At 46.4% G+C, this 25,748-nt stretch overlaps 3 protein-coding genes across 5 annotated transcripts; 1 reads left to right on the top strand and 2 right to left on the bottom strand.

The window, feature by feature from the left end:
- Positions 1–135: 135 nt before the first annotated feature.
- Positions 136–5,244, bottom strand: MRPL27 (mitochondrial ribosomal protein L27). Of its 2 annotated transcripts, none has more exons than XM_011365070.2 (4): positions 5,110–5,244; positions 2,904–3,035; positions 2,424–2,491; positions 136–546 (listed from the first exon to the last, which is right to left on the bottom strand). In XM_011365070.2, exons 1-4 carry the CDS (start codon positions 5,147–5,149, stop codon positions 340–342), a joined length of 447 nt encoding a protein of 148 aa, XP_011363372.1. In that variant the 5' UTR covers positions 5,150–5,244; the 3' UTR covers positions 136–339. The 2 variants fall into 2 exon arrangements, with proteins under 2 accessions (XP_011363372.1, XP_023389333.1); XM_023533565.1 differs by lacking the exon at positions 2,424–2,491 and adding an exon at positions 2,239–2,378.
- Positions 5,159–11,807, top strand: EME1 (essential meiotic structure-specific endonuclease 1). 2 transcript variants are annotated; one of them, XM_011365062.2, is made up of 9 exons: positions 5,159–5,257; positions 6,550–7,361; positions 7,447–7,574; positions 8,924–9,013; positions 9,107–9,228; positions 9,433–9,559; positions 9,795–9,910; positions 10,665–10,854; positions 11,100–11,807. In XM_011365062.2, the coding sequence occupies exons 2-9, from the start codon at positions 6,575–6,577 to the stop codon at positions 11,274–11,276; spliced, it is 1,737 nt and encodes a 578-aa protein (XP_011363364.1). In that variant the 5' UTR covers positions 5,159–5,257; positions 6,550–6,574; the 3' UTR covers positions 11,277–11,807. The 2 variants fall into 2 exon arrangements, with proteins under 2 accessions (XP_011363364.1, XP_011363365.1); XM_011365063.2 differs by lacking the exon at positions 10,665–10,854.
- On the bottom strand, positions 11,566–24,469 carry LRRC59 (leucine rich repeat containing 59). Its single transcript, XM_011365064.2, has 7 exons — positions 24,137–24,469; positions 22,355–22,414; positions 20,521–20,679; positions 20,191–20,295; positions 16,985–17,057; positions 14,695–14,868; positions 11,566–13,539 (listed from the first exon to the last, which is right to left on the bottom strand). The coding sequence occupies exons 1-7, from the start codon at positions 24,239–24,241 to the stop codon at positions 13,295–13,297; spliced, it is 921 nt and encodes a 306-aa protein (XP_011363366.1). The 5' UTR covers positions 24,242–24,469; the 3' UTR covers positions 11,566–13,294.
- Positions 24,470–25,748: the final 1,279 nt, after the last annotated feature.

Raw genomic sequence — 25,748 nt, 5'->3', positions numbered from 1 at the left:
CTTTTATCATTTCCTCTGACTGGATTCTTTTCCAGCTTGAAGGCTCTCCCCTGATGTGCACTAGAGAACATGCAGAAAGACCAACTAATCAGTAGGCAGCTCCATCTAGGTTTGTCCTCAAAGAGCACAGACTCGTGACTCTAGCTAACTTTATTTCTGGCCCCAGGTCAGGTCTCTCCAAGGGTTTCCCAGCCAGTCACTTCACAGAATCTCCTGCAGTCACCATTAAGTAGACTTCTTCCTCAGGAGGCCTTGTCGTCAACCCAACCCTTGATTTCTGGTATCACCCACTCCTGTTACCTGGGCTCTACTCTCTGTCCCATGGCCTCAACCAGGAGCTTAAAGCATAGCTACCAGTTTGAAGGTGCCCTCAGGCTTGGCAGGAACCACGTGGACAAAAGTCTTATAGAGCACAGCACCCTTGGGAAGCTTGGTGACCAGATCCATAGCTTCTGAGTTGCTAGGGTGGGGCACGTAGACTTCTTTCGTGAAGCGGACGACCCCCTCTTCCAGAGCATACAGATACTTCTTCTTCCCTAGCCCCACCTGCAACATACAGAACTGCTCAGCTGCAAGGAAAGTCAGGTGGTCCATCCTGGGGCTACAAGACAGATCTCTCACAAGAAGTCAGGCCCTGGGACCAAAGGGGAGGGTTCAGAAAGCTCCATTTTGAGTTCCCTTTCCCATTGCTTGATACTGCCTTGCTTTCTACTTCTTTACCGACTCTATGACAGAGGAAAAATATAACAGCCACCCAGTTTGGGTGGTTACTCAGTCTCCAAGAACAGTTACCAGCTTCTCCAGGAGACTGTGCAGCTGGCCAGAAGCCACACCAGACAGATCCCCACACCAGGCCCGGAAAATGCCCCTACTCACTGCCCCTAGAAGCTTGCTTCATTTAGATTTCAAAAACACTGCAGTTGTCATATTAAACACTAGTCTGAAATATATTTTCATTTATACAGTGCTCTATCAAGTTTAGGCTCTAAGGAAAGTATAGACCAAAGCTATTTGGACAATGTGTATGCTAATAAAACAACAATAATGATATTAGATAATACTTATATAGTGCTTACTGTGTGTGAGCACTGTTCCAAGCCCTTTTATAACACTGATATATAATAATAAAGCCCTTTTATATCTATCAACTCATTTGATTCTCACCTTGTTTAGTAGGTACTATTTCTAACCCTGTTTTTCAGACATGAAACACAAGCAAAAAGATTAAATAAACTGTGTGTTATGTATACAATTTTTAAACTGTATATGTTTTAGCTTTTTTTCTTTTAAAACTTGAGATTGGATGTGTGGTGATTTTTACCCAGGCAGTCCAGCAATAGCCAATATTTCTCTGATTAAAAGAATGGACTCTGGAGCCAGGTTGCCTAGTTCAAATCCCAGCACTACTATTTACTATTATGTGATCTGAGCAAGTTACTTTACTTTACTGTCTGTTTTTTTCATCTGCAAAATGGGGATAATATGAACTACTATATAGGGAGGGTCACCTCAAGGATTAAACGAGTTAACAATCATAAAGAGCTTAGAATACTAATACTGTTAGCTTTTATTATTGTCATCATTATTATTTTAGCAAGTCCCAAGAATTAACACAGCCACATAGCCAATGTCTCAAGTTCTAAAAGATAAAACTACTACAAATACAATCAATTCTCTTACAGATTAGCATTTCTGAAATAATTATAGGTTACTATTAGTCTTTCTGTTCCTACTAAAATTGCCCAAAAAGCAGTGGGGTATAGGGAGTATGATTCTAAAAGAAACTAAACTAATAGTTAAAATAATGTGAAGACTACAATGTAGATCTGTGTTAACAAACAACTTTCCTACCTCAGAAAGTAACCCCAGCTTGCTGAACTGAAATTCCTGCCTGGTATAGACGTAATTTCTGATATACACACTCAATTCTATTGTATTAAATTCAAGCTAAATTTCAACCATCTAAGAACAACTTTATGCAAAGAAGGAATTCTTTGAAATAAAGAAAAATGAATAAATTGAAATTAGTTTCCCAAGACTCAAAAAATATCTTAAATCACTAGGCATCTTTTCCTACAAGAACTGGAGTTAGAAAGGAGACCTAGGAGAACCAGGTTAATACTATACCAAGGCAAAGCACAGTGATTTTGGGGGTCAGACAGACAAGGTTCAAATCTCAGCTCTGTTAGTTGGGCCACAATAAGTCTCTGGCATCTTACCTTAAAAACAGATACCTACCTTCCTCACAGGGATGCGGTAAGGATGAAATGAGATAATGTAGGCCCAGGAATCAGCACAATGCTTGGCATTTGGTAAGCACACAATAAATGCAAGTGTTTTACTATTATCACTAGGCTTAGGAGCATGGAGACATGGTCCTAGAAAAGAAATAATGGGGCGGGGGGAGGCACAGAACAACTCACATGGGCACCTGGGTGCCAGCGGAAGTGGCGCTGAGTCGCAAGGATGTTACCAGCATGAACATAGTGGCCTAGAAGAGAAGTCCGTAAGTGCACTGACTCTGGGCCCCAGTGATGCGACAGCAGAGCAAACTGCTAAGAAAACAGCTCTTGCTGTCCTGGCCTGAATGCTGCACACCAACCTCTAAGCCTGCCCCTGGATAAAACCAACTCCCAGAGGGTCCAACATAAGCAGCCACCTGTCCCCACCCAGCAGGCTCCTGTCTCCAGTCGCATGCCCAACGTTCATATTATCTGCTCTTGCAAAGGTCCCTGACCCCGCTTCAGGTATTATCTTCCTCTTTAATCCGGAGCTAAATGCTCTAGTGAGCTAAGGAGAAAGCACAGGATTGGGCATTTGCATGGTTTTCCTGCTCTTCAGAGAAATGCCAGGGGCAGAAGGTAGGGTACAGCTGAGAAATGAAAGCCAAGGCACACCCGTACCCTCCATTTTCCTGAGGCCAAAGCGTTTGCCTGGTGACTTCCCACCAAGGTTTTTGGAGCTGCCACCCGTCTTCTTGGATGCAAATCTGACGGCAAGAGCTGCAGCCTGAGGGGGGCTCAGCAGGGCTGCAACTGCAGAGAGAATGGAAAAATTATTCAGACAGAGAGCCTTCTCAATCTGCCTCAGTGGGCCATTTGCTAAGCTAAGAGGTGGCAGAGGACAGTGACAGGGGAGAAGATATGTGAGCAGAAATGCCACTTGACTGTGCTGGTTTTCAGGGAGTGTCTGGAAGTCCCTGGCCTTCTCCCATGGCAGGGGACAAGTCATTCCTTGTATTGTCCAGGGTATAAGCACTGCATGAGATGTGTGTGGCCAGGGGACTGGGTGTGAGGTGAGGCAGTGAAATATTAATGGAAAATAAAACAGAACACCATGTGCCCTGGGTCCTAACACATTCAGCCCTGTTGATGGAAAACAAACACCACAGAAAGAGAAGCCAGCAGGAAGACACCACAGAACTGCCTGTTTCAGCCTCACTCACCATCATGCCCTCAAGGCTCCTGGCACTGTGGAGGGGCCAGACCACAGAGCCCAGCAATAAGACAGCCAGAGAGGTTCCCCATCAACCACTTTTTTTAGCCATCCACTACACACCAGATACTTGTAAACAAAAAGGGCAGCTTCTCTGAGGGTGGCTCCCATGGGGTCTAGCCATTTCAGAAGGCTGGACCCTTTCTTTAGCAAGCCCACCAAGCACAGGTCCAACCAAGAAGACTTGACACCCTGTCTCGTTAATGACCTCTTTATACTTATTCCCAAGTACTCAATGGAATTTATTTTAAAAAGGAAAGTGAACCAACATTCACACTAACCAAGATGGTAGCACCTTGCTATCCAGGCCAGGGCTGGCAGTCCTCACCTTCAGGTCTTCAGATAGCCATGGTTAATCAGGGCCATCCCAGGGTCTTTAGAGAATCCTTGAGGGTCTCTGAAGCCTATAAGTTCAGAGTTCCTGAAGCCTAGGTTTCTGAAGTTTTAATGAGAATAGAGACTAGCTGGGGCACAGGACCAGATATAAGAACCTAGAGAGACAATGTATTAAATGCCCAGCACCAGGGTCTACTTACTTCTAAACACCTATTAATACATTCATTCACTCACTTATCGAGCTCAGGAACCAGGCTTTTGCCTTACCTACATTATCTCATTCACAAATCTTTGCCTTTCACCCTACTCCCTAGTATTCTCCTCAAAGTGACACTACCACATATGCAGTTGCTCAGGCAGAAATCAAGGAGTCATTGCAGATCCTGTCTCTTTGCTCACCTCACATAGCCAATTATCCAACAAGCTCTGTGGGTTCTATTTCCAAAACAGATTTCAAATCCATCCACTTCCCTCCAAGTTTACTAACACTATTAACATCTTGGTAAATCATCTCTCATCAGAGGTACTACTGCAGCTTCCCATCTGGTTTCCTCATTTCCACTCCTATCCCCTTTAAATTCAAATAAGAGCAACAGTTTGCTTCTTAATACTTAAAATTGAGTCAAGTCACTCCTACAATGCTAAGCCTCCTGTCATCTTTCAGGTCCTAACTTAGCTGTTACCTCCTAAGAGGGCTTCCCTTGACCATCTAAACTAAAAAAAGACACACACGCACACACACACTTTCAAAGCACTTGTCACAATTTACAACCATTTTATTTATGTGCTCATTTAGTGGCTTATCCACTAGGAAGATCCGTCCAGGAGTTAGAGACTGTCTTCTCCGCTGAGCCCCCCAACAATGACTGGCACAAAGTAAAACTTCGATCTGTTGAGGTTAACTCGAACAAATTAAGTTTTTGAGCTCCAATGTTAGTAATCCATTTTTATAGATGAAGGTATCCAAACAAACCCAGAGAAGGAAAGCCGCCAACCCACTTCACCAACCGCTAGGGAAGCTGCACTTGCAAGCCAGGCAGAGGAAGGGTATATGTTCTTAGAGTCACCCACGGTTCGGCGCCCTAGATATGTCACCGCATTAGCGACTGCCGTCCCTCAAACCTCGTGGGCTCTTCACACTGTCTCCCACGCCCCGCACCCGGGGTCCTCCACAGGGAGCGGCCGTCAACCCCCACCCCTCACCACCCCCAGGCTCCCTGCAGGGTCTCCACTCCGCCTCCCGCCCTCGCCCCTCCAGGGCCACCGCGTCTCGGTTACCAGCTGCCTGCGTCCTCAGCGTCAGCGCCGCCAACGCCATATTTGCCGTGTGTTCGCTTCCGGTCTCAAAAAGCTTCTACTTCCGCCACCGGGCAATTTACTTCCAGGTCCTGCGCGGTAGTTGAAAGAGTAGCGGGAGAAGTTGCAGGTGAGTCGAGCGAGCTGGCTGCGAATGCGGTTGCGGGTGCGGGTGCGGGTGCGGGTGCGGGCGCTGCGGGGCCGGGCTTCACTTCACAAGGACCTGGTGGCCTGGGCGTCTGGGGCCTCTGCCGCGGGATGTGGACAACTGAGGAGCGCACCTTGCAGGGCCCGCCTGTCCCACTCTCTCATTTTGCCGGAGTGTACCAAACTCAGCGAGGGGACAGGGATGAGATCTCTTCCTAGTAATTTAGCTTAATTTCTGGAGCTTTTACTCTGTGCCAGATACTGTTCTAAGCGCTTTAGATGCATTTCTTTTACTTCTTACAAATGAATAAAGTATTATCCCTGTCTTACTAAAGAAAAGGAGACCCAGAAAGGTTACATACCTACAATGTTAGTAAATATTCATTCAAAGAATGACTCTTGCGCACCATCGCTGGGTATATCCTTACACTCCTAGGACATATGCAAGAGAACTGAAAACATGTCCACACAAGAACTTGTATATGAATGTTCAATGGTAGCATTATTCATAATAGTAAAAAAATGGAAACAAACCAAATGTCCTTCAGGTGATAAATGGATAAACAAAATGTGGCATATCTATACAATAAACTATCGTTCATCCATAAGAAACAAGTACTGAAACATATAACATAAATGTTGCTTGAAAACATGCTAAGCGAAAGAAGCCAGTCACAAAAGACCACATATTGTATGATTCCATTTATATGAAATATCTGGAATAGGCAAATCTATAGGGACAAAAGTAGATCTGTAGTTGCCAAAATCTGTGGGGGTGGGGTGGGGTAAATGGACAGTGACCACTTAATGGCTATAGAGTTTTTTTGCGGGGGGGCGTGATGAAAATATTCTGGAATCAGTACAACCAGATTGTACAACCTTGTAAATATACAAGAACTGCTGACCTGTACGCTTTAAAAGGATGAATTTTATGGTATGCAAATCTTTTAGATTTTTAAAAAGGATAACATTTGTCATCTCCATTTCAAATGCAAAGATCAATGGGGGAGGGCTGAGTCTTGTTACTATCCTGTTAGCATTTTGTATTATTAAGCACTACTTTGTTTGTATCTCACCTTGACCTAGAAAGGATTTGAGGAGGGTTCCTATTAGACTACAGGTGTAGCTGTTCTGAGTTCCATATTGAATATGTTGGGGCCATGTCCTATTTCTCTGTTTCTCTATGTCATATTTATCTCCATCAATCTCGGCCATAGAACATGTCGAGTGGACTAAATTGAATGCTAAAATATGTTTCATCTTTCTTTGTTTTAGGGAATTAATTTGATAGCACATATTGATGGCTCTAAAGAAATCATCACTCTCACTGGATTCCAGTGAGAGTGACTCTGAGGAGTTGCCAGTATTTGCCTTTCTGAAGAAGGAACCATCTTCAACAAAGAGGAGGCAGCCTCAGAGGGAGGAGAAGATTGTAGTGGTTGACACCTCAGATTCTAAACCCTCCTGTCTTTCATCACCAAGGTTAAGAGATCCACCACCTGTTCCATACACAGGTGAAACTGTTACACAAGCACAGCCAGTTAGGGTGCTAAGCAGTGGAAGTGAGGATGAGGAGGAACTTATTCCTCTGGCTGAGAGACTTACATGTAAGTTTCTGACCCACAAGCAACTGAGCCCTGAGGACTCTGGCTCCCCAATTAAAAGCATTTTGGATCATCAAAATAATGAAGGAGCATCATGTGACTGGAAAAAACAGCCCTTTCCAAAGATCCCTGATGTTCCCCTCCATGACACCTCAAGGAGGTGGGCATCAAATAACAAGGACCTTATGGTAAACAATCCATGCCATCAGCTTCCAGCCTATCAAGCTACCTGCCCTGTCCAGAACAATGGCTTGACAGTAACCAAAACAAATGCTGAGGTCCCCCTGCCTCAGAAGCGAACCAAGCACAATCAGAAGGTCCAGAGGAGAGACTCACAGAGATGCCAGCTGCGAGGACAAGCAAGCCAGAAGGAACGCACCCTGAGACAACAGGAAAGGAAGAAGGTGGCAGCACTAGTTAACAGGCCAAAAGCCCAGAAACCAGAGGAATGCTTAAAACACATCGTTGTGGTGCTGGATCCAGGTCCTCCTAGCATCTGTCTTTACCCTGTGCTGAATTATCTGCTTTCCTGGCCACCCACTGACTGCCCCTTTCCCATCCATTGCAGTGCTTTTACAAATGGAAGGCGGAGGCCAGATCCTCGGAGCACTGCAGTCCATGGAGTGCTGCTGTGTGATTGAGGCGCAGGCCGTGCCATGCAGCATTACTTGGAGGAGAAGGGCCGGGCCGGCTGAGGTAGGGATTTTCTGTGTCTCTACTCCCCCACGTCCCCCTAGTATAAATCAGTCAAGGCCCTAGCAGGAAAACAGATGGTACACTCAACTTAGGATAATTTGAGGAGGATTTAATAAAGGGTCTGTTCCAAACGTGGGCACAGTACAAAGAAACTACAAGAGACAACACAGTCCTTCAGGGTAATAACAGCATTAACTCAGGGTTTCTTCACCTCAGGTACTGTTGCCATTTTGGGTCAGATAATTCCTTGATGTGCTGGGCTGTCCTATGCATTGTAAAATGTTTAACAGCATCCTTGGCATCTATCCACACTATATGCCAGTAGGACCCTTCCCAGTCATGATAATCAAAAATGTCTCCAAATATTGCAAACATCCCTTGTGGGGAAAAATCGCCTGGTTGAAAACCACTGGTATAGCGATTATCATGCCTAGGCCTGAAGGGATGAGGGGAGAAAGTAGTTACTAGAATCTGGAAGGAGAGAGAAACGTAGCACTGCCTTGAGAGAAGCTTGACCTCCAATATAAAAGTGTGCAAACCCTAGGTGACCCCGTTGGGAGGGAGCCAGGGAAAGAAATATCCTGACTTCATTTTCATCCCTCCCTCTAATCTCCTGCTGGGTTCCCCACTGGCCCTACTCAACCAGAGGGCATGCGGACATTGTGATGTGGTCTGAAGAATGGATCTGTGGGGCAGAAGGAAGATAATCTGCACAGGATTTCTAGTTCTCTCTAACTGGGCTTTGGGAATGGGCGGAGCTGTTTGAATCCCAGCCTCATGGCTTTATTGCTGTGATCCTGGACAAATTATTTTGTGTGTTTGTGCCTTGTGTATAAGATGAGGACACTGTTACATTCTTTTCAGCACCACCACCCTCCCTCTACCCCCCCACCCCCGCCCCATTCTGGAGGCTAAATGAGATAACCAAGCACTGAATACATAGTAGGCACACAATAATTGTTCCTTCTTGGCCAGGACTCCCCAGGTTACTACAGCTCCTGTACCTTTCACTCTTCTTATCTGCAAATCCAAAATACTCCTCCCTGCAGTTTTCAAGAGTCTATAGATGGAACATTAAGATTTTTTTGTCTCATTTGGACTTCATGATTTTCTCAGTACATTTCACCCTGCTAATGTTCCTTCCTTATTCATCACTCTGAGGCGTAGTACACCAAGGCTGAACAGTTGAAGACGGGAGGGGCAGAATCATGGGTTATTATTTCTTGCCACTATGACTTCATTCCAGAAGAAAAAGCATAATACAAAATAGACTAGGCCTGGGTCTTTCTCGCAGGTGCTGAGCACCTACTGACCTATTTCCCTCTACTGGGTTCTGGGTGCTTTGGCAGGATGGAGAGGAGGGCTGGGTAGAGGAGCCAATGGCCCTGGTGCTGCTCCTGGAAGAGGTTTTTATGTCCATGATCTACAACTTCAAGAAGGTAGGCAGAGCCAGAGGGGTGAGTGCTGAGGCATGGGACAGAGGGCTGACCTTGGGGAGCAAGCATTAATGCAGTTTCTGCCTCTTCACACAGGGGAGTCTGGGCAGCATCGAGAAAGGGAAGGAAACACTTCGAAGCTTTGTAATGGACATCACAGCAAGGACAAGGGGAAAGGCTCTGTCACTGGTGATTGTTGAGCAGGAGAAATGCTTCAGGTTGGGATTTGTCCTTGACACTTAGCATCCAAAGGGGCAGCGCTTGGGTCAACAGGGGTGAATTTATTCATCCCAGATCTGGGTCCCTCTGCCAGATAGTGTCCCTGCCAAGCCCTCTGGGATGCTCTGGTCCAGTCTACTTGCCCCTCTTCTGCCTTAGCTTAGCCTGGAGCTGCTGCCCTTTGATTTCCTCCCCTGCTCCAGTGCTCGAAATCCTCCAAGGAGAAGGAAACAGGGAGTGGCAAACAGAGACCAGGCCAAGGAGAAGCAGCAGCAGAGACCACCAGAGGCCAACACAGGGCCCGTTGTGTCCAGGGTAGACATAGAGGAGGTAAGAATGTTCTGTTGCCTGAATCAACTTGGGCACCCACTCTCACTTAACCCGATTTGCTATTAAGAAAGAGTAAAATGCCTGCTGGCCAGTACTATGTGTCTTGGTGGTGAGTAGGAGATAAGGGGCCAAACAGGAGTTAAGGGGCTGGGGTACAGACTCAATAAACAGGAACGGGAGAACAACTTCAGACTAGTCTCTCCACCCTTCCCGTCCACCTTCCTTTGGGTTTTAGGCATTGGTGGATCTGCAGCTACACACACACGCCCAGGCTCGAATTGTGCAGAGCTGGAAAGAGCTGGCTGACTTCACATGCACGTTCACGAAGGCCGTGGCTGAGGCCCCTTTCAAGTGAGTGACCTGGCAAGTCGCGGCTCCACTGCTGGGTCTTGCCCTTTACAATGGTTCTGGTACCCAAAAATGTCCTGAACTCTGCTGTTGGTCCATCATCTCTCAAGCTTGAAGCCGGAGCAGACCTCACACGGGATTCTTGGGAAGACCTTAAGCCCAGTCCCTTTAAGATGTTCTCCTTTAGTTTGTGTTTGTGTTCTGCAGGTTGGTACTGGGTCACCAGATGGCCAAGGTACCAGGATTCATTAGTCAGGTCACAATGTGATAAGCCCTCAAAAAATAAAAATTTTAGCCTACTTAGCTCAAGGAGTATTCATAGTCAAAATTTAAAATTAACGAGACCTCAGAGACAGTCCAGCCTAAGTCCCTCATTTTATACCTAAGGGAACTGAGGCCTGAAGAGACTGACTTACCCGAGCTCTTAGTAAGTTAGAACCAGAACTAGACTCCGCATTGCCTGATACCCAGTCCCTGATGTCTGACCCTATTCATGACTCTGGTCAGTACAACCCAATGCCAACAGAAACAAGATTCTGGTACTTTTCTGGTAACTTCTCTTTTAACGAAAAGGACTAAGTGTCATATTTAAGGGAATCAGTAACTAGCACTGCTTGACATCAAAGTGAGCATTCAAATAAGCCAGACTGTAACATTGTGCCCACCTCTTCTGAGGTCACTGGAGGGTTTTTAAGTTCCAGTTAAGGGGCAGGTACAGGACAGGTGACTCACAGCTCTTCATCTGTGCTGTTTGCAGGAAACTCCGAGATCAAACTAGTTTCTCTTTCTGCCTGGAGAGTGACTGGGCTGGAGGGGCAAAGGTGGATCGTGTTGGCAGGGGACTTGCTCAGGTCTGGAGGAGACAGATTCAGCAGCTGAACCGGGTCAGCCTGGAAATGGCCAGTGCTATTGTGGCCACTTATCCCTCCCCGCAGCTCCTAGTCCAGGTATGCTGCTCTAGAGGCCACTGCCCAGCGCCTTTAGTGGGACTCCCAGATGGTTTTCATGGGCAGCACTGGTGAGAGCCCAAGAATGCCTCATAGGTCAACCGTGCAGGTCTGCTAAGATCCAAGTTAATGCTTACCCAGGGTGGGACAGGTTCTCACCCCCCAACCTAAGTTTACCACTTCCTTGTTCATGGACAAGGGATGACTGGATGGTATGATATTAAGAGAACATATTCTACTTTTAGGCTTATAGGCGGTGTCTTTCGGAGCAAGAACGCCAGAATCTGCTTGCAGACATACAGGTGCGCCGTGGGGAAGGAGTGACATCTACCTCCCGCCGTGTTGGACCAGAGCTGTCCAGGCGTATCTACCTTCAGATGACTACTCTGCAGCCAGATCTCTCTTTAGATGCAACAGACTGATGCTGGCCCTCAGGGACAGAATGAAAAACTGGAGACTCCTACCTCACTCACCTCGGAGCATGACTACAGTGAAGAGAGTAAAGTGCTCCCTGAAGCACAAACCTGGGTTGGGCCCACAACAGGCTTTCCTGGGTGTAATTATTTGTGAGTCTCCCTGTCAACTGACTGAGATACTGGCATTTATCTTCACCAGCATTGTGTTCCTCTCCTGGCAAAAATCAACTGCCATGCACGAGCTACCCCCACCCCTGCCCCAGCCAGCCCTCAAATCACCAAAGCAGCACACACAGACCACTCAGACATGTATTTAATCATTGAAATCCAAAAGAACCTCAGCATCAAATCTAGGGATCATGAGTGAACTGCCCTCAGCGGGTTGGCTTTACTAGGCTGGGTGTGCTCCAGCCTTCCTCTCACCCACTGAGGCTGCCTCAACCAGCTAGGGAATGGGGTTTGATCACTAGGCCAACTTCTGTATTCTCTTATCTTACGTACTACAGGTTTAGTTTCAATAAAGCATTTGTACCAATGGCTCTGGAGCTTGGAGGAAGACAAAAAGAATGTGTAGTGATTAAGGTGTGGGCCTGTGCAGCAGATATATCTTTGGGGGGAGTCATTTTTTCCAGTATTCAGGACAGTCATGAGTGGCAGTCCTATCTCATTGGGCTACTCTGGCTAAAAAGCTGGACTCCATCCTTTTTTTTCTCTGAACCATGACAGGTTCTTTTTCTCCTAGGGGAGAGGCAAGGAGCTTGCAATTGGGAGATTTCAGAGAATAAGCACCATGACATGGCCATTTCTGATCCTTTCATCCAGCTGTTGTGAAAAGATGAGGCAAAGGAGCCCACTGAGCAAGTCAGCGTTTACTCTGGCAGACGGAAAGGCAGTTATGCCCTTATTTGCACTAGTCACTAGTTCCTGCACCATTTTAAATGTCATGATTCTACTTGTTACCCTTCACTGCACAGGTGTAGTTCTAGGTTTAGAATCAAACAATTCTAAACCTGTCTATGACGCTCAAGTTTTCAGGTTGCCTTTGAGGTATTTAGTCATCTCAACTACTAACAGAGCTGTCACAGACTGGCTTTGCAAGGGTCTGCCTTGTTTATTGATAGTTGGGGAGTTAATGCTCTAAAATTAAGGATAAGAGCCTGGACCATTCCTGTTTTATAGAAACCACATAATTTGGGGTGGGACCCCACAGGAGCTGACCAAGACCCTCATGGCTGAGATTTCTATTTGTGGGTCATGAATCTGTCTACATGAAAGATTCTATACTCTGGCTGAGGGGTACTCAATTCTCATGTGAGCTGTTCTCTCAAGACATTATAAGGAAGGCAAAATGATGGGAAGAAAAGGATGCTGGAGTGGGAGTCCAGCTCTACCTCAAACTAGCTGGGAGACCGTAAGCATGTCATGGGAGGCCTCAATGTCCACATCTGCAAGTGTTCTATTGGACTGGATTGTCTCGAAGTCCCTTTCTGAGCCTGAGATTTTGTATGTTCATTAAAATGTCTGAATGTCTAAGGTCCTTAAGAAAATAGGTATGCCCCTCCCCCCCAATTTAGGCTGGATTTGCTGAGTATGGTGTTCCCCTTGTCCCCAATAACACACTGCCTCCTGATCTGCCCCGGCTACCCAGGGGGGAATGAAAGGGTTTGTGACATACAAAAGTATAAATGTAGTGACAGCTGACCATTTAGTAGAAATGAGCCTTCCCTTTACACAGCTTTGTATAACAACTAGAAAAGGCTATGTATTTTCGTCTCCCCACCCCCAAGCCTATTCCTTTAGGCATGCAGGTTTTTTCCTTTCCCCACCTCCTACTTCTTATTCCACCAGGGAACCCTGACTAAGGAACAAAGAAGTCCTACAAAGAGGAGGTCTCAAGTACCAATCAGCAGCCATTTGATGATGGCAGGTAGGCCTGACGCTAAAAAGAGGTTGTGTCCAGCAGAACCCAATTCCATAGGAATCCAAGCTCCAAGGCTGGGAGGCAGCAGGTGTTGAGGACAAGCTCACTGCTGAGAATCGGTCTGCAGGACCCACTGGAGGATGTCGTGGCTGCGCAGACCCTGGACTGCATTGTCGTAGATGGTGTTCACGCTGGTGCAGAGTGGCTGCTGCTGCAGCTCTGTCACCCGGCAAACCACCAGCCCGCTAGCCACACACAGCAGCAGCAGCAGCAGCAGCTTCAGCACAGCCCAAAACCGGGTATGTTTTCGGGGTGGCGGCTTACGGGGCCGAGAGCCGGACTTAGATTCTGGAGGGAAAAGTCAGAGTAGACAAAAAAGTTCAGTCAGTTTGAAGAGATCTACACTCTAGCAATCAATGCTAGTCTCTTCCATGCAGATCCACTTACACGCCTCTTCTCTAATGAAAAGTCCCCAGGCCCTGAAGGAAAAATGTTTTAAGAACATCTGAGCTCTTAAAAACTTTGCTATGCAAAGACTGAAATATATACACCTTCTCCCGAGATCTCAGAGGAGGACACTGAAAACTAAAACTCATTCTGGACGTCTCACACGGCACACACAGTCCCCAGGGTCCTAAGTTTTCCTCAGTAACATGGCGATGATCCAGGCCCCTTGGGATCAGGGAAAGGGCTTATTAGGAGGCATCAAGCTATGAGTTCTGCCCATTTGGGGAAACAGTTTTGAGATTTATTGTTGCTGTCATTATTATTATCTAAGATGCAAAAAGAAAAGCCTGGAAGGTAACATACCATGTCATTAACAGTGATTACTGCTGGGAACGGAGAATTAGAAGTGACTGCCATTTTCTGATACATACAGAGAGAACATTTCTAAATTCTCTGCAATGAACGGATATATTACATTTATAATTAGAAAAAAATGGTTTTGAGATTTTGAGGCAAAATATTAAAAACTCGATGAGCACCCACATGCCAAGAACCACATGATCCTGTCACATAGATTTTCTCAGTCCTATCACTACCCTGTAAGGAGGTATGATCCTCATTTTATACAAGGAAACGAAAGGTAGTAAAAGGTTAGGCAACTTGATCAGGGCCAGCGAGGGCAAGCAAGGACAGGGCCACAGGCCTCCACCTCACTCCAGACATCCTTCCCTCTCAGGTGCCTCTCCCTCAGAGGCCTCTTTTGCCCAGAGGGTATATAATCCTCCCCTGTACATGGAGCCACATCACCACACAAATTCAACTGGACACAGGCAAAACACTTAACACCTGCACACAGGCATGCGGCTCTGGGAAAACAAGCCAGGCCGGCACTGACTTTCTAGGAGAGCCCCACATTCCCTCCGAGGTATTCCCAGGCCTTTCACTGTATCTGAGCAACGTGCGAAGTTGCTCAGTTGCTCACTCATCCATGCTGAACACATACTTGAGTCTCCCCACTGCGCCCTGTTGAAACCTCACAACTGAGAGAAAACTTACTTGGGGCCTGATTTGTTTCCTTCTTGGGTTTCTTCTCCTGCTCCCGCTTGGACGCTTTCAGGGCATCATACTCCTTTCTGCGGCGCTCCTTCTCTTCCGCCTTCTCCCGCTTCCGCAGCTCCCGCTCCTGAGCCTCCTTCGCTCGCTGCTTGGCCTCTCGCTTCTTCTCAGCCTCTACAAGAAAAGAGACCCTAAAATGCCTTCCCTCCCCACACACCTTCCGGTGTGCTTTCCTGAGTAATTAAAAGCATGAATTCAGCCCCTTTTTCCCTATGCCATGGATCACATAAGATACAGAAAAGGAAAAGAGCTTTCTGCCTTCCCTAAAATACAATGAGCTGCTCTCAGGGTTTGCTGAATGGATCCTTATTAAGGGGTTTCTAGACACAAGCAGCAGGGAGATTAGGGTGAGGTAACAAGAGGAGCACAAGAAAGGGATGGGTGATGAGTCTGGTGCTCCTCTAGAACTAGGTACTGATTCAGAAAGCACAGCAACTGACAGCCTCGTACAACTAAGCTCTGAGAAGAAACAATGGAGGTGTTGAGTCTATGGGATTCCTACCTTCCCAAGCTTCAGAAATGAATGTGACATGGGGAGAGCAAGTCAGAAGAGAAAGTGAGCACTCAGGTTCAGGGTTGGAGACGATGGAAATGTTTTCCTGAAAAAGCGAGACTAATAGTTTGTAATGTCTGGCCTTAATGCAGGAATCGTAACACACTGGGATTTACTTCACAGTTCAAGGAAGTTTACATGCAGTACCCAACCTACAAATTATTGGGTTCTAAAAATGCATTTCCAAATTAGTTATTTGGAAGTCTGAAGTATATTTTTCCAAAGCCAGAATGCCACAAATGGTGGTTAAGTGTCCTTTAGGGCTTAAAAGCCCATTTGAACCATCATGTAGCTGAATAGTAGTACTATAAGTACTGTAGCTTTCCACTGCTTCTCTATGAACAAACAAGCGCCAAGTTCCAGCTGGGCACTGAGGATGCCAAGAACAGACTACACTTGGCCTCAAGAGAACATGTGCCATCAAGAAGTAAAAGCAGCAATGATCAGAGTAAACACAGGCATCACGGTAGCTGTGCACGTATAAGGGACGATTGTAACTCAGGAGTTCTGATCTCAGGGACTGTTTGTAATCAGTATCACATAAATAAGTCCCCCCTCTAACGACAGGAGCCCTCCGGTAAGGGGCTCAGGAGTCAGCCAGCCAGGTGATAGGATGCCTAGTGTGTGCCAGGCCTTGATTTAAGTGTTCAGGATATAGCAGTGAAGACAAGGCAGGTTCTAGTGCTCGAGTCATTTACTTTCTAAAGGAAACAAACAATAAACAAGTGAACAAATAGTAAAATAGATAGTGATGTGTGCTATAAAGGAAAGAATAGAGGATGTGATGGAGAATGACAGGTGGGAAGGCTTCTAGTTTTGGTGGTTCTTGAAGAGTTAAGGTTACCCTGAGGCAACATTTGAGCAGAGACATAAGGGATTACACAAAGCCAGCCATGGAAAAATCTGAGGGAAAAGGAAACCAAGCAAAGCCCTGAATTTGAGACTGTACTTGTTGTGTCCAAACAAAAGCAAGGCTCGTGTGGCTGAAGTCAACTGCATTCTCCCCTCTTGTGTGGGACAAGGCCAGAGAAACAAGTATGCTTCGGCCATGGTGAGCCTTGTCGGCTATGTTACTAAGTTTGGATTTTATTCTACATTCAATTAGAAGCCATTAGAAGGTTGTCACCAAAGAGCAACATAATTGACTTGTGTTTTAAAAAGATCTGCCTGGCTGTTGTGTGAAAATTGACTTTGAGGAGAGGGCACAAGTATAGAGACAGGTAATATGACAGTCCATGAAATGGAAGCTTCTTTATGGCAGCAGCACAGAAGTGGAGAAAGTCATGTTCAGGATGTGCTGACAGACTGGATTTGGGCTTAACAGAAGGAAAGAATCATGGACAGCTTTCTAATTTCAAGCTTGAATGGCTACAGGGCTGGTGATTTCCTATTATGGAGAACACTGCAAGGGGCTGAAGGGGATCTGTTTTAGTCATGCTTAATTTGAGGTGCCTATTAACCCTCCAAGCAGACAGAAAGATAAGCAGTTGAACATGACTTGGGAGCTCAGTGGAGAAGCCAGGCCTGGAGAGATTCATAAGATGTAGATGATACCATCTAATACCACACTGTTCCCCAGTGCTCTTCATGACCCCTCTACTGGATTCCAGCTCCTGAAGCATGAGAACCAGCTGCTGGGATAAGGACCAGAAGATGACTAGAGGGATGGCCACCCACCTCGTTCTACTTCCAGCCGCCGCTGCCTCTCTCGCTCCTGGTCCGCCTGCATGGCCTTCATGTGCTGTAACACCTGCAAAGGCAGAGGAGGGTGCTGAACTACTCCATGCAGCAGTCATCACAGCTCACATGTTTGCTCAGGGGAGTCTCAAGAGACTGCTGTCAGGATCCCAGGTCACCACGGGGCCCAGAAGCAGTGCAGAGCTAATGGAGTTAGTCCTCTTTGTATGCTAACTTAGTGCTGAAGCTCAGTTACAGAAGTCATATGAACCCAGTTCACTGAAGCTGTCAAGAAAAAAAGTTTGTGAACACAACACCAACTGGAGTCTGTAAAAATCCTGCCATTTATAGTCACTCCACATGCACGATTGCATATAATTCTCCCAGCAGCTCTGTGATGAGCAGGAACAGCATTTATTCCAGGACGTTTTCCTGACCTCCCTCCTTTGGTTATCTCAGGTTCCTCTCACCCCAGTCCTAGGGCGTTTTCTTATCTAGCTCAGTTAGGAGACTGTGAGGTAAGGGTAGGGGCTATTGCCCTGTCTGTAGGCGAGCACAGAGCTTAGCCAATTATAGGTGCTCAATACATGTTTGATGAACAACTGACTGGATTCTATTTCAAAAGAAAGAAAACTGAGACTCTGATCGGGCGATTTGTCCATGTCACATGGCTAGAAAGCAGCACAGCTGGGAAGGAGGTCTTCTGAGTTCCCAGAGCTGGTTCCACTCCTCTTCATGCAGAGGCAGGAGAGCGCTAGGAGAAAAGGGAGGGGCCATCTGCCAAACACCACAAGACACACGGGCGCCCTGAGCCCCTCGACTTCTCATCAACTCAGTCACGGTTGGCCTCTAACTAAAACAGCCAGAGATTCTCACTATGGGCATGGTTAGGATAAGATGTAAGAGACTCTTTCAGTTTTGTTTGCACTTTTTAAAAGCTGGTATTCTTTGAATGTAGAGGACAGAATGTAAGCTCGGAGCCCAACAATTCTGACTCTACCACTTACTAACAGCATGAACTTAGAAAGTGACTTAACCTTTCTGAACCAATTTTCTCATCTGGAAAACTGAGGTAAGACTTCTCTGGCCTACTGCAAAGATTAAATTACATAACTTGTACCAGCTGCTTAACATAATCCCTGGCATTATATGTGCTCAATAAATACTGCTTTTTTTTTTTTTTAAACTTCATTTTTACTGCATTAACGAGAGGAAAACCTAAACTATTCTAAATTACAACAGCAAATTGTGTTTCGCTACCTCACTAGACACCCTGCAGGACAGAAATGTATTCAGATGGAATTATTTTACTTCATGGAAGCTTCAAACATGCAGACACCCACCATGAGAAGCTCAGCAGCAGGCCTGCAAAAGCAGCTCCAAGAGCCTGGTTTGAAGCCACAAGAAACCCTGTCCTGAGTAACCCAGGATTTGAACCTGCCAGCACTTCTTCAAATGGAGTTAAGCTTCCTAAAAAAAATGGCTGCTCAACAAGAAACTGCCTCCCTCCTTTGGAGGAGAGTCAAGCATGATGGAGACAGGCAGCCCAAGTTCAAAGTCCCTGTGTCACTCTGAATTTTAAACAAGCACCAACCATTCAGTTGGTTTTAGGGGGTATAGAGCTGGCTAAATAAAGAGCTGGGAGGTTTAAGAAACATCCCTTTTTGCCTTGGCTATAATCAGGAGTGAATTATCTGCAAACACAGCAAACTCAGACGTAGGAGAGACTCCTCTAGTCTAGACTGTGAGCCCCTGGAGGGTAGACTTTGTCTGCCTATCCCAGCCCACTGCATATAGTAAGCACTTGTTGAACACCACTGAACTCACAAATTATTTTTAAAAGGTGATTTACTATGCACCAAGCTGATCAGTTACTATGACTAACCCATACATGGTCAGAGCTGGTGAGACCTAAAATAACTCCTGGAGACAAGTAACCTCATTCTGACTGTCTCATGCCACTCCTCTACAATGTCCGAAGGTATGCTGCAGGAGACAGCTCTAGGGAAATGGTACCAGGGAGCATAACTTTAGTTGCCACATCCACAATGCACTGTGCTACCTGGTCTGTCTAGAAGATATATATCAGTACTAAAGACCTTTGCATGCAATGAAAATTATTCTGACAGGACAATAACTATAGAATATCGGCAATTTCGTATGGTTCAACATATTAATTGTTGAATGAATAAATAGATAAATGAAAGGCCTGTGAACAATGAGGGTTTCTCGTGTCAGAGATATAAATACCTACTTCCCAGGGTTATGAGGATTATGAGATGAAACATGTAAAGCATGTAAGACAAAGGGAGAGGAGCGGTAGCTACTGTTGGTCGCTCGGAATAGACATCGCTCCTAACACTACAGAATTTCACTGATCACTCGTACTGTTCCCAGCTAAGGGCAAAGTGTTGCCTTGACTTTGTTCTTGGATTCTTACAATGGGTGACACAGATGAGACTATATAGAAAGCCCTGAACTAATGATAATAAAGGCCATTACTTTTGAGATTCATGTAGAGACCCAATATACACACACTTCACTTACATTAATTCTAACATCTAAAGTCCTTTTTGTCTACCATGGTCCCTAAACATAGCCAAGTAAGTCAGCTGTTACTCTGCTGAAGCAGCAGCTACCTGTTCTAAAGCTCGAGGAAAAAAAAAATGACTATCGTTAGAGTTTTTGAGAGATGGGTATAGTGCTGTTCTTAAGAACAATGTAAGGCACCTTCAAGGTTACTGGTTTGCCTTCCATGCAGACTTTATTTCCTCACTATGTCACATGATTCAAATGAAATCAAATGCCAGATCTGCAAGGGATGTATCTGTTTAGCTATAAACTCACAAAATATTAGCACCTTTATTATCTAAATTCCTACAATAACTGTGACTCAGAAAGGCCACAGACCCTAACCCTTTTGTGCCATCCAAATGGTTGACAATGAAATGCTAGATCACGGAAGGTCCTGGTTTCTTGAGAATGGAAGTCCTGTAGTAGAGCAGAGATAGTATTATTCCACTAGTTGTAAAGTAAACATAGAAACAAAAGTCCCTTTGCTTGCCACGCTCATGGTAGACATATGTCACTGAGACCTTAGAGCTTTAATCAACACACAGCCATAGGTGCCCTGGGAGGAAAAACAAGAGGCAGAAGCAAGTCCCAGGGAGGCGTATAAAGGAGACCCCGGGGAGCTTCGTGCTTACCTTGTTGGCACACTGCTTACATTGCTTTTCATCCAAGCAATCCCCTGCCACTTTGGCCAGGACAGGATCCAAGGGGTTATCCTTCAGGTCCAGCCACTTCAGGCTCTAAAAAGGGGCAGAGAGGCTGGCTAAACTCAAGTTCACACACACAGTCCTTCAAATTGGAACCAAATGAGCAGGAAGAGAGCCCCTCTATGTCCCAGCCACAGGTAAAGCATGAGGCAATGCCAATAAAGTAGTATTTCAATCAGCCTTTCTCAAAGCCATGCTCCATCAGTTCGTGAGACCTCTGCCACATCTGGCCATGTACACTGGTTCATGAATTGTTACCTTGAGCTGGGCAAAGCTGACAGGCAGGGTGACCAGCCTGTTGTTGAGGAGATCCAGGTGCTGGAGGTTGACCAGACGGCCAAAGTCAGCCGGCAGTTGCTGCAATTTATTCTTACTCAGGTCCAGCTTCACCAGGTGTGTAAGGCCACAGAAATCCGACTAGGATCCAAAGAGAGAACACCTAAACGTGGGGCTCACACACTTTAATGGAACAATCCAGTAGCCCCAAGTCAGAGGCACCTGTGCATAAATCCTGACTCTACCTCTTATGAGCTATATCTCCTCAAATGATAACAGGCAAAACAAGCATCACTCCTGGTGGTAAATAGTTAAATGTGCATGCAAAAGGGCCAAGCACAAACTAGGCGTAAATCAGTGTGGGTCTCTTCACGCTGTTCTTCCTCCAATCCATTATTCACATTGCTACGGGTGTGATTACGGACCCATTCTGTCCTCTCACACTACCCCATGTCCACCTTTCATAGGAGCTGTCAACATAGTGAGACCATCCATTTTCCTAAGATCAAGTGCCCCTTGAGTTCTCAGTGTTATTTTTTGTTCTTTGCAGCACCTAGCACAGTACTTAGCACAGGTGCTTCATGAGTGTTCTTTGAATGACTGACTCACTGCATGGGCTGGGGCCTACCCTACCCACATCCTGGCTCTTCTTCAGCACAGTCCAAAACAGCCTTCTTGTCATTCAGCCTTTGCTCAGCACCCATTTAAAGTGAAGCTCCAACCTGAGCTAACGAGGCACTATTCGTGTTCTCTGGAGACTTGTAAACGCCAGTGGATCTGCACTGCAGATGAGGCCATACAACTGAACAGACTGAAAAGTACACGGCGAGGGTCGGGGGGAGTACTGAATAATTATCTGACAATGTGTGCAGCAGATGTCAGGCTGCAAGGAATTGCTGCCCTTCTTTAATTAGACACAAAATACTTCCTGAAAGAAGTAGAATCTCAGATGCTTTTCTTCAGTGTTAGAAATGGTTCTCGATGAGCTGCGAGAAGATGCTACAGACAGTGAGTGAGGTCCAGAAGAATACTGAGGGGGGAATGGACTAATGATCCAGTGAAGAAACTGCCAACTTCTGAGACTCAATCCCTAAGCCAGAGCCCAACAGAGAATGGCAAGGAGTGATCTGACCAGGATAATGGACAGGAAAGGCAACAACAACAAACTTAGGCCTGACAATGAAGGAGCACTACTATGGAGGGGAGAGCAGCTCTTATCCAGAAGAGGGTGAGGGGGCTGAATGACTCTAGCACCTACACAGATGGAGAAAAAGGAGAATTGAGAGAAGTCGTGCAAGAAAAATAAAAAAAATCTGACCGTAGATTGGATGTGCTGAATAAAAAAGTATCTCAAGTAATTAAAGACTGGGAGGATAATGATACAGTGGAACATGAAACCACATTTTTTCCTGTTCCCCATCAAACGATGTACAAGGAGAGTTTATAAATAGCTTTCTCCCTGAAATGCAGGGCAATTTACGAAGGTCTCCTGCCTCTTCCATGCAATACGGAGGTAAACTATTTTTCAAATTAATAAGGCAGAAAAAGAGATGAGCCCAATAAGTTGACTCGGCCAGCATCCTATTGACTTTAGTTTTCTGTGGTCTGACTTTCCCACTGTTCTAAAGAATAAGACCTCTACCTTGCTTCCTTTCCCACTGAGACAAACCACCCACTCTACCCCAAACACGCTCAGATTTAGCTGAAGCTTGACTGCAGGCCTAACATGAAATTACGCCTTATGACACAACTCCCCCAAAGAGGAAGGAGAAGCATCAGGGCTCTAGAAGGAATTGTGTTTGCTTGCCATTCTTACCGGTAGAGTAGACAGTTTATTGCAGGACAAATCCAGTACGGTGGCCTTTGGGAGGGCAGCCTAGGAAAGAGAATGAGAACGAAATGTCAGACCAACACATGGAATGATTCAGTGACATCTGCTAAGGAAGCATTTTCTAGTTCCCACAATTAGGAAAGGACTTTTTAAAAAAATAGCATTAAAGTGTAATGTTTCTAGGCATAGAAGAAAAAATGAGCCAGTCAACCACAAGATAGGGAAGAATGCAAAGAGTAGGGGTTTTGCTGTGGAACATCCAATAAAGGAAAACAAATTCTTAGAAATTCTCCCTCGCACTTCTAATATTTTCTCCAGCACTCCTCCTTATTAGGTTTCAAGGCAGGGGCTGTATCTAATATAGCTTTGCGAGTTCCATATTCCCCAGTTCAGGCTTTCCAGGCACTCAATATACATGTTGGCTGATTCATGACTGACTGAATGAATAAATGAGTGAATAACAGAGTGAAAATAAGGCCCTCATGGCCCATTTCCATTTCCCCCTGGTGTTCAGGGCTGGAGGCTCAGCAAAACTGACCCTTCTTTCTCCCTAGGGGCAGTGCTGTGCTGACCAGATGCCTGGAGTAAACGGTTTCGGACAACGGTCCTAGAGCTGGGTATAAACAAGGCTGGCCGTCTTTCTGGGATAGAGAAGAAGCCAAAAATTCAGTTAAGGACCCTGGACCAATCTGCACTTGCCAATTATCAGAAAAATCCCAAGAATGGAGTTTGAGCACCTAAAAGAGTTATTATAGATATTACAATAGGAAGAACGCCATGAACAGCTAGATGCACCAGCATTTGCTACCTGCCAGATGTTTTGCATTACAACTTTATTAAATCTTCATAACAACCCTATGAGATGGAAACTATTATCATCATTCTATAAATGAAGAACTCTAGAAATAAAGGTTAACTAGCTTCCCAAGGGCACTCAGCTATTAAGCAATGGAGCTGAGATATGAACTGGGAATTTCTTGCTAACCTCCAGACTACACAGCCAAGGAGGATGGAAGGCTGGGCCAAGTGCCAAAGGCAGTGAGAAAAGTATAAGTCATTCAAGGCAAGGGCAGGGGTGGGGAACCAGGTGGGAAAAACATAGATGTACGATCTTACTGCACCTGTGCAACAACTAGTTATCTTCCAGGGGCCTCAGGCTTCAGTTCCCTGGGTGCCAGTGTGGTAATGTGAGAATACTGGCCCCGGCAGTGTGGGATTCCTGCCAGTTTCAGACAAGTAGGCAAGAGGCCTTGCCAACCAAGCAGTGAAACTTCACCTTCTCCAAGGAAGGACACCTCAGGGTTGGGGTGCCCAGCTGGGATTGATGGCTTCCTAGAAAAGCCGGGTTCTGGGCCATACCCAGGCCTACCCTAAGGCCTACTTCACAGACCTAGTCATTCATTCATTTGTTCATTCATTCTCCGAATACATCCAACAACCGTTCCATGGGAGCCTACTTGGGATCAAGCACGGAGCTGAGCGCTGTGAAACGCCCCCAAATGGGGGTAGAGGGAAGATTCACTCTTGACTCCTAAAAAGCCCGTGGCCGGACAAGCAGCTAACCCCATCTTCTGGAATTGCGCCAAAATGACACGTGTACATCCCAGGAAGAACACTGAGGCCGGACGCGGCGTCCCCGGAGACTTAGTCCCACTCTCCCCACCTTATTTTAAGACGTGGAAACTGAGGCATGGGAAAGGAGGCGGTCCACGCAAGAGCTAGCGCCAGCCGCGGGTGGGCGCCTGGGCCTCGCGGGACTGTACTGACCAGCTCCTTGACTGGGACCTCATTCAGGTCGCTGAGGCTCAGGTCCAGCTCGTTGCCGTCCAGCTTGTCGCGGAGGTTCCCGCCCTTGCTACCGGCCTTGGTCATGGTGACGCCGCCTAAGCGGGGCCCGGCTCAGGGACTCCGACCGGCAGGAAGCCTGAGAAGCCGCTCGTCGGCTCAGCGGACTCGCAACCAACCGACAACACCTGCGTCCTCCGCCACCACAGGTGCGAGACCTCTGCCGCCCGCCGTCCACACTCTGATCCCCGCGCCCAGCTCCCACCAGTGCCGCCGCGACGACGACCACTTCCGTGTCCACGTCACCTTCCGCGATCACTGATACAGGCTGGGCCAGAGCGGCCAGAGCGGCCCGAGCATGTGCCGGAGCGCCCTCTGGCACCAAGGATGGCGCACTGCAGTCGCTGCCCGCACCGGAGGGGTAAGAGTTCAAGGCTCCGAGTCCCTGGTGACGTTAAGGGGCCCTACCGCGGCCATCGTCTCTGACAGCGCCAGTAGGCGAAAGGGCAGGGGACTGCGAGCCAGAGACCTAAGTTGCATCAAACACTGATCTCATGAGATCACCTCCTGGATTAGGAGAAGAAACTGCGTGACCTTCATAATTGCTCCCTTTTCTCTATTTAACAATCTCCAAGCCAATATCCGGAAAACTTAACCTCTGAATCTTTCTTATCTCCTCCTCGCCGCCCCATCCCTTGTCCAGCCCACCATTTACTCGTACCTGAGATTACTCTGAGTTTCTCTTCCTCCCACCCATCTCTACCCAACTGCTCAGGTGATCTAAAAATCTAGCCAGGTCTCTCCTCTGCTTAAAACCCTTCAAACTTCCAGCTACCTCTAGGATATGGACCACTCTCCTTTCTAGACCCTTCTGCAGCTTCCTCACAAGTCCCAGTCCCTGCCTGGGATGCCGTGTAGACTTCCAGGTGGCCTCCTCACCTTTCCCTCTCCTGAATGGCCCTGCTTTGCCCACGCTTCTATTTAGTTAATTCTCAGTCCTTCGTGAAATCTTCCCTGACTACAGTGAACCCCAGACTGTTAGGGGTCCCTCCTTGGGGCTCTGACGATCCCCTGTGTCCTGCTTATTATCAGAGGTGGTAAAGCTTGGTGGCTAAGGTGGGGCCTCTGGCACTGGGCCGATTGGGTATTAAACCTGGCTCTGCCTCTTGCTACTTATAAAACCATAAGCAATCACTATGCCGTATCTATGGATTCATGAGAAGTGGGCATAATAATAATGGGGAGGACTGTGTTTTATTTAAACACAGGAAGAACTTGCCACAGTGAATGGCACTTAGTAAGTACCCAGTAAATATTAAGCTGTAATTCCTAATCTGCCTTGTGTTATACTTATCTTTGTGTCTACCTTTCACTCTGGACTATGAGGGGCAAGGATTTTATCTTTGTAGCTCCAGTGTCTCAGTGTCTGATACATGGTGGTTGCTCTTTCAAATGTCTGCTGCATGAATGAATAATGCACTTACCCCACTCCAAACCTCACTTAGCTCTTCTTTGAAATGGGGATATTAAGGCTTATCTCAGAGGGGAAATGTGAAGACCGAATGAAATCGGTGCAATAGCCTACTCATTTAAT

The sequence above is a fragment of the Pteropus vampyrus genome, unplaced genomic scaffold (genome assembly GCF_000151845.1).
Source record: "Pteropus vampyrus isolate Shadow unplaced genomic scaffold, Pvam_2.0 Scaffold104, whole genome shotgun sequence".
NCBI classification, from domain to species: Eukaryota; Metazoa; Chordata; class Mammalia; order Chiroptera; family Pteropodidae; genus Pteropus; species Pteropus vampyrus.
Note: the sequence above shows the minus strand (reverse complement) of the source record. Positions and strands in the feature narration are given on the sequence as shown.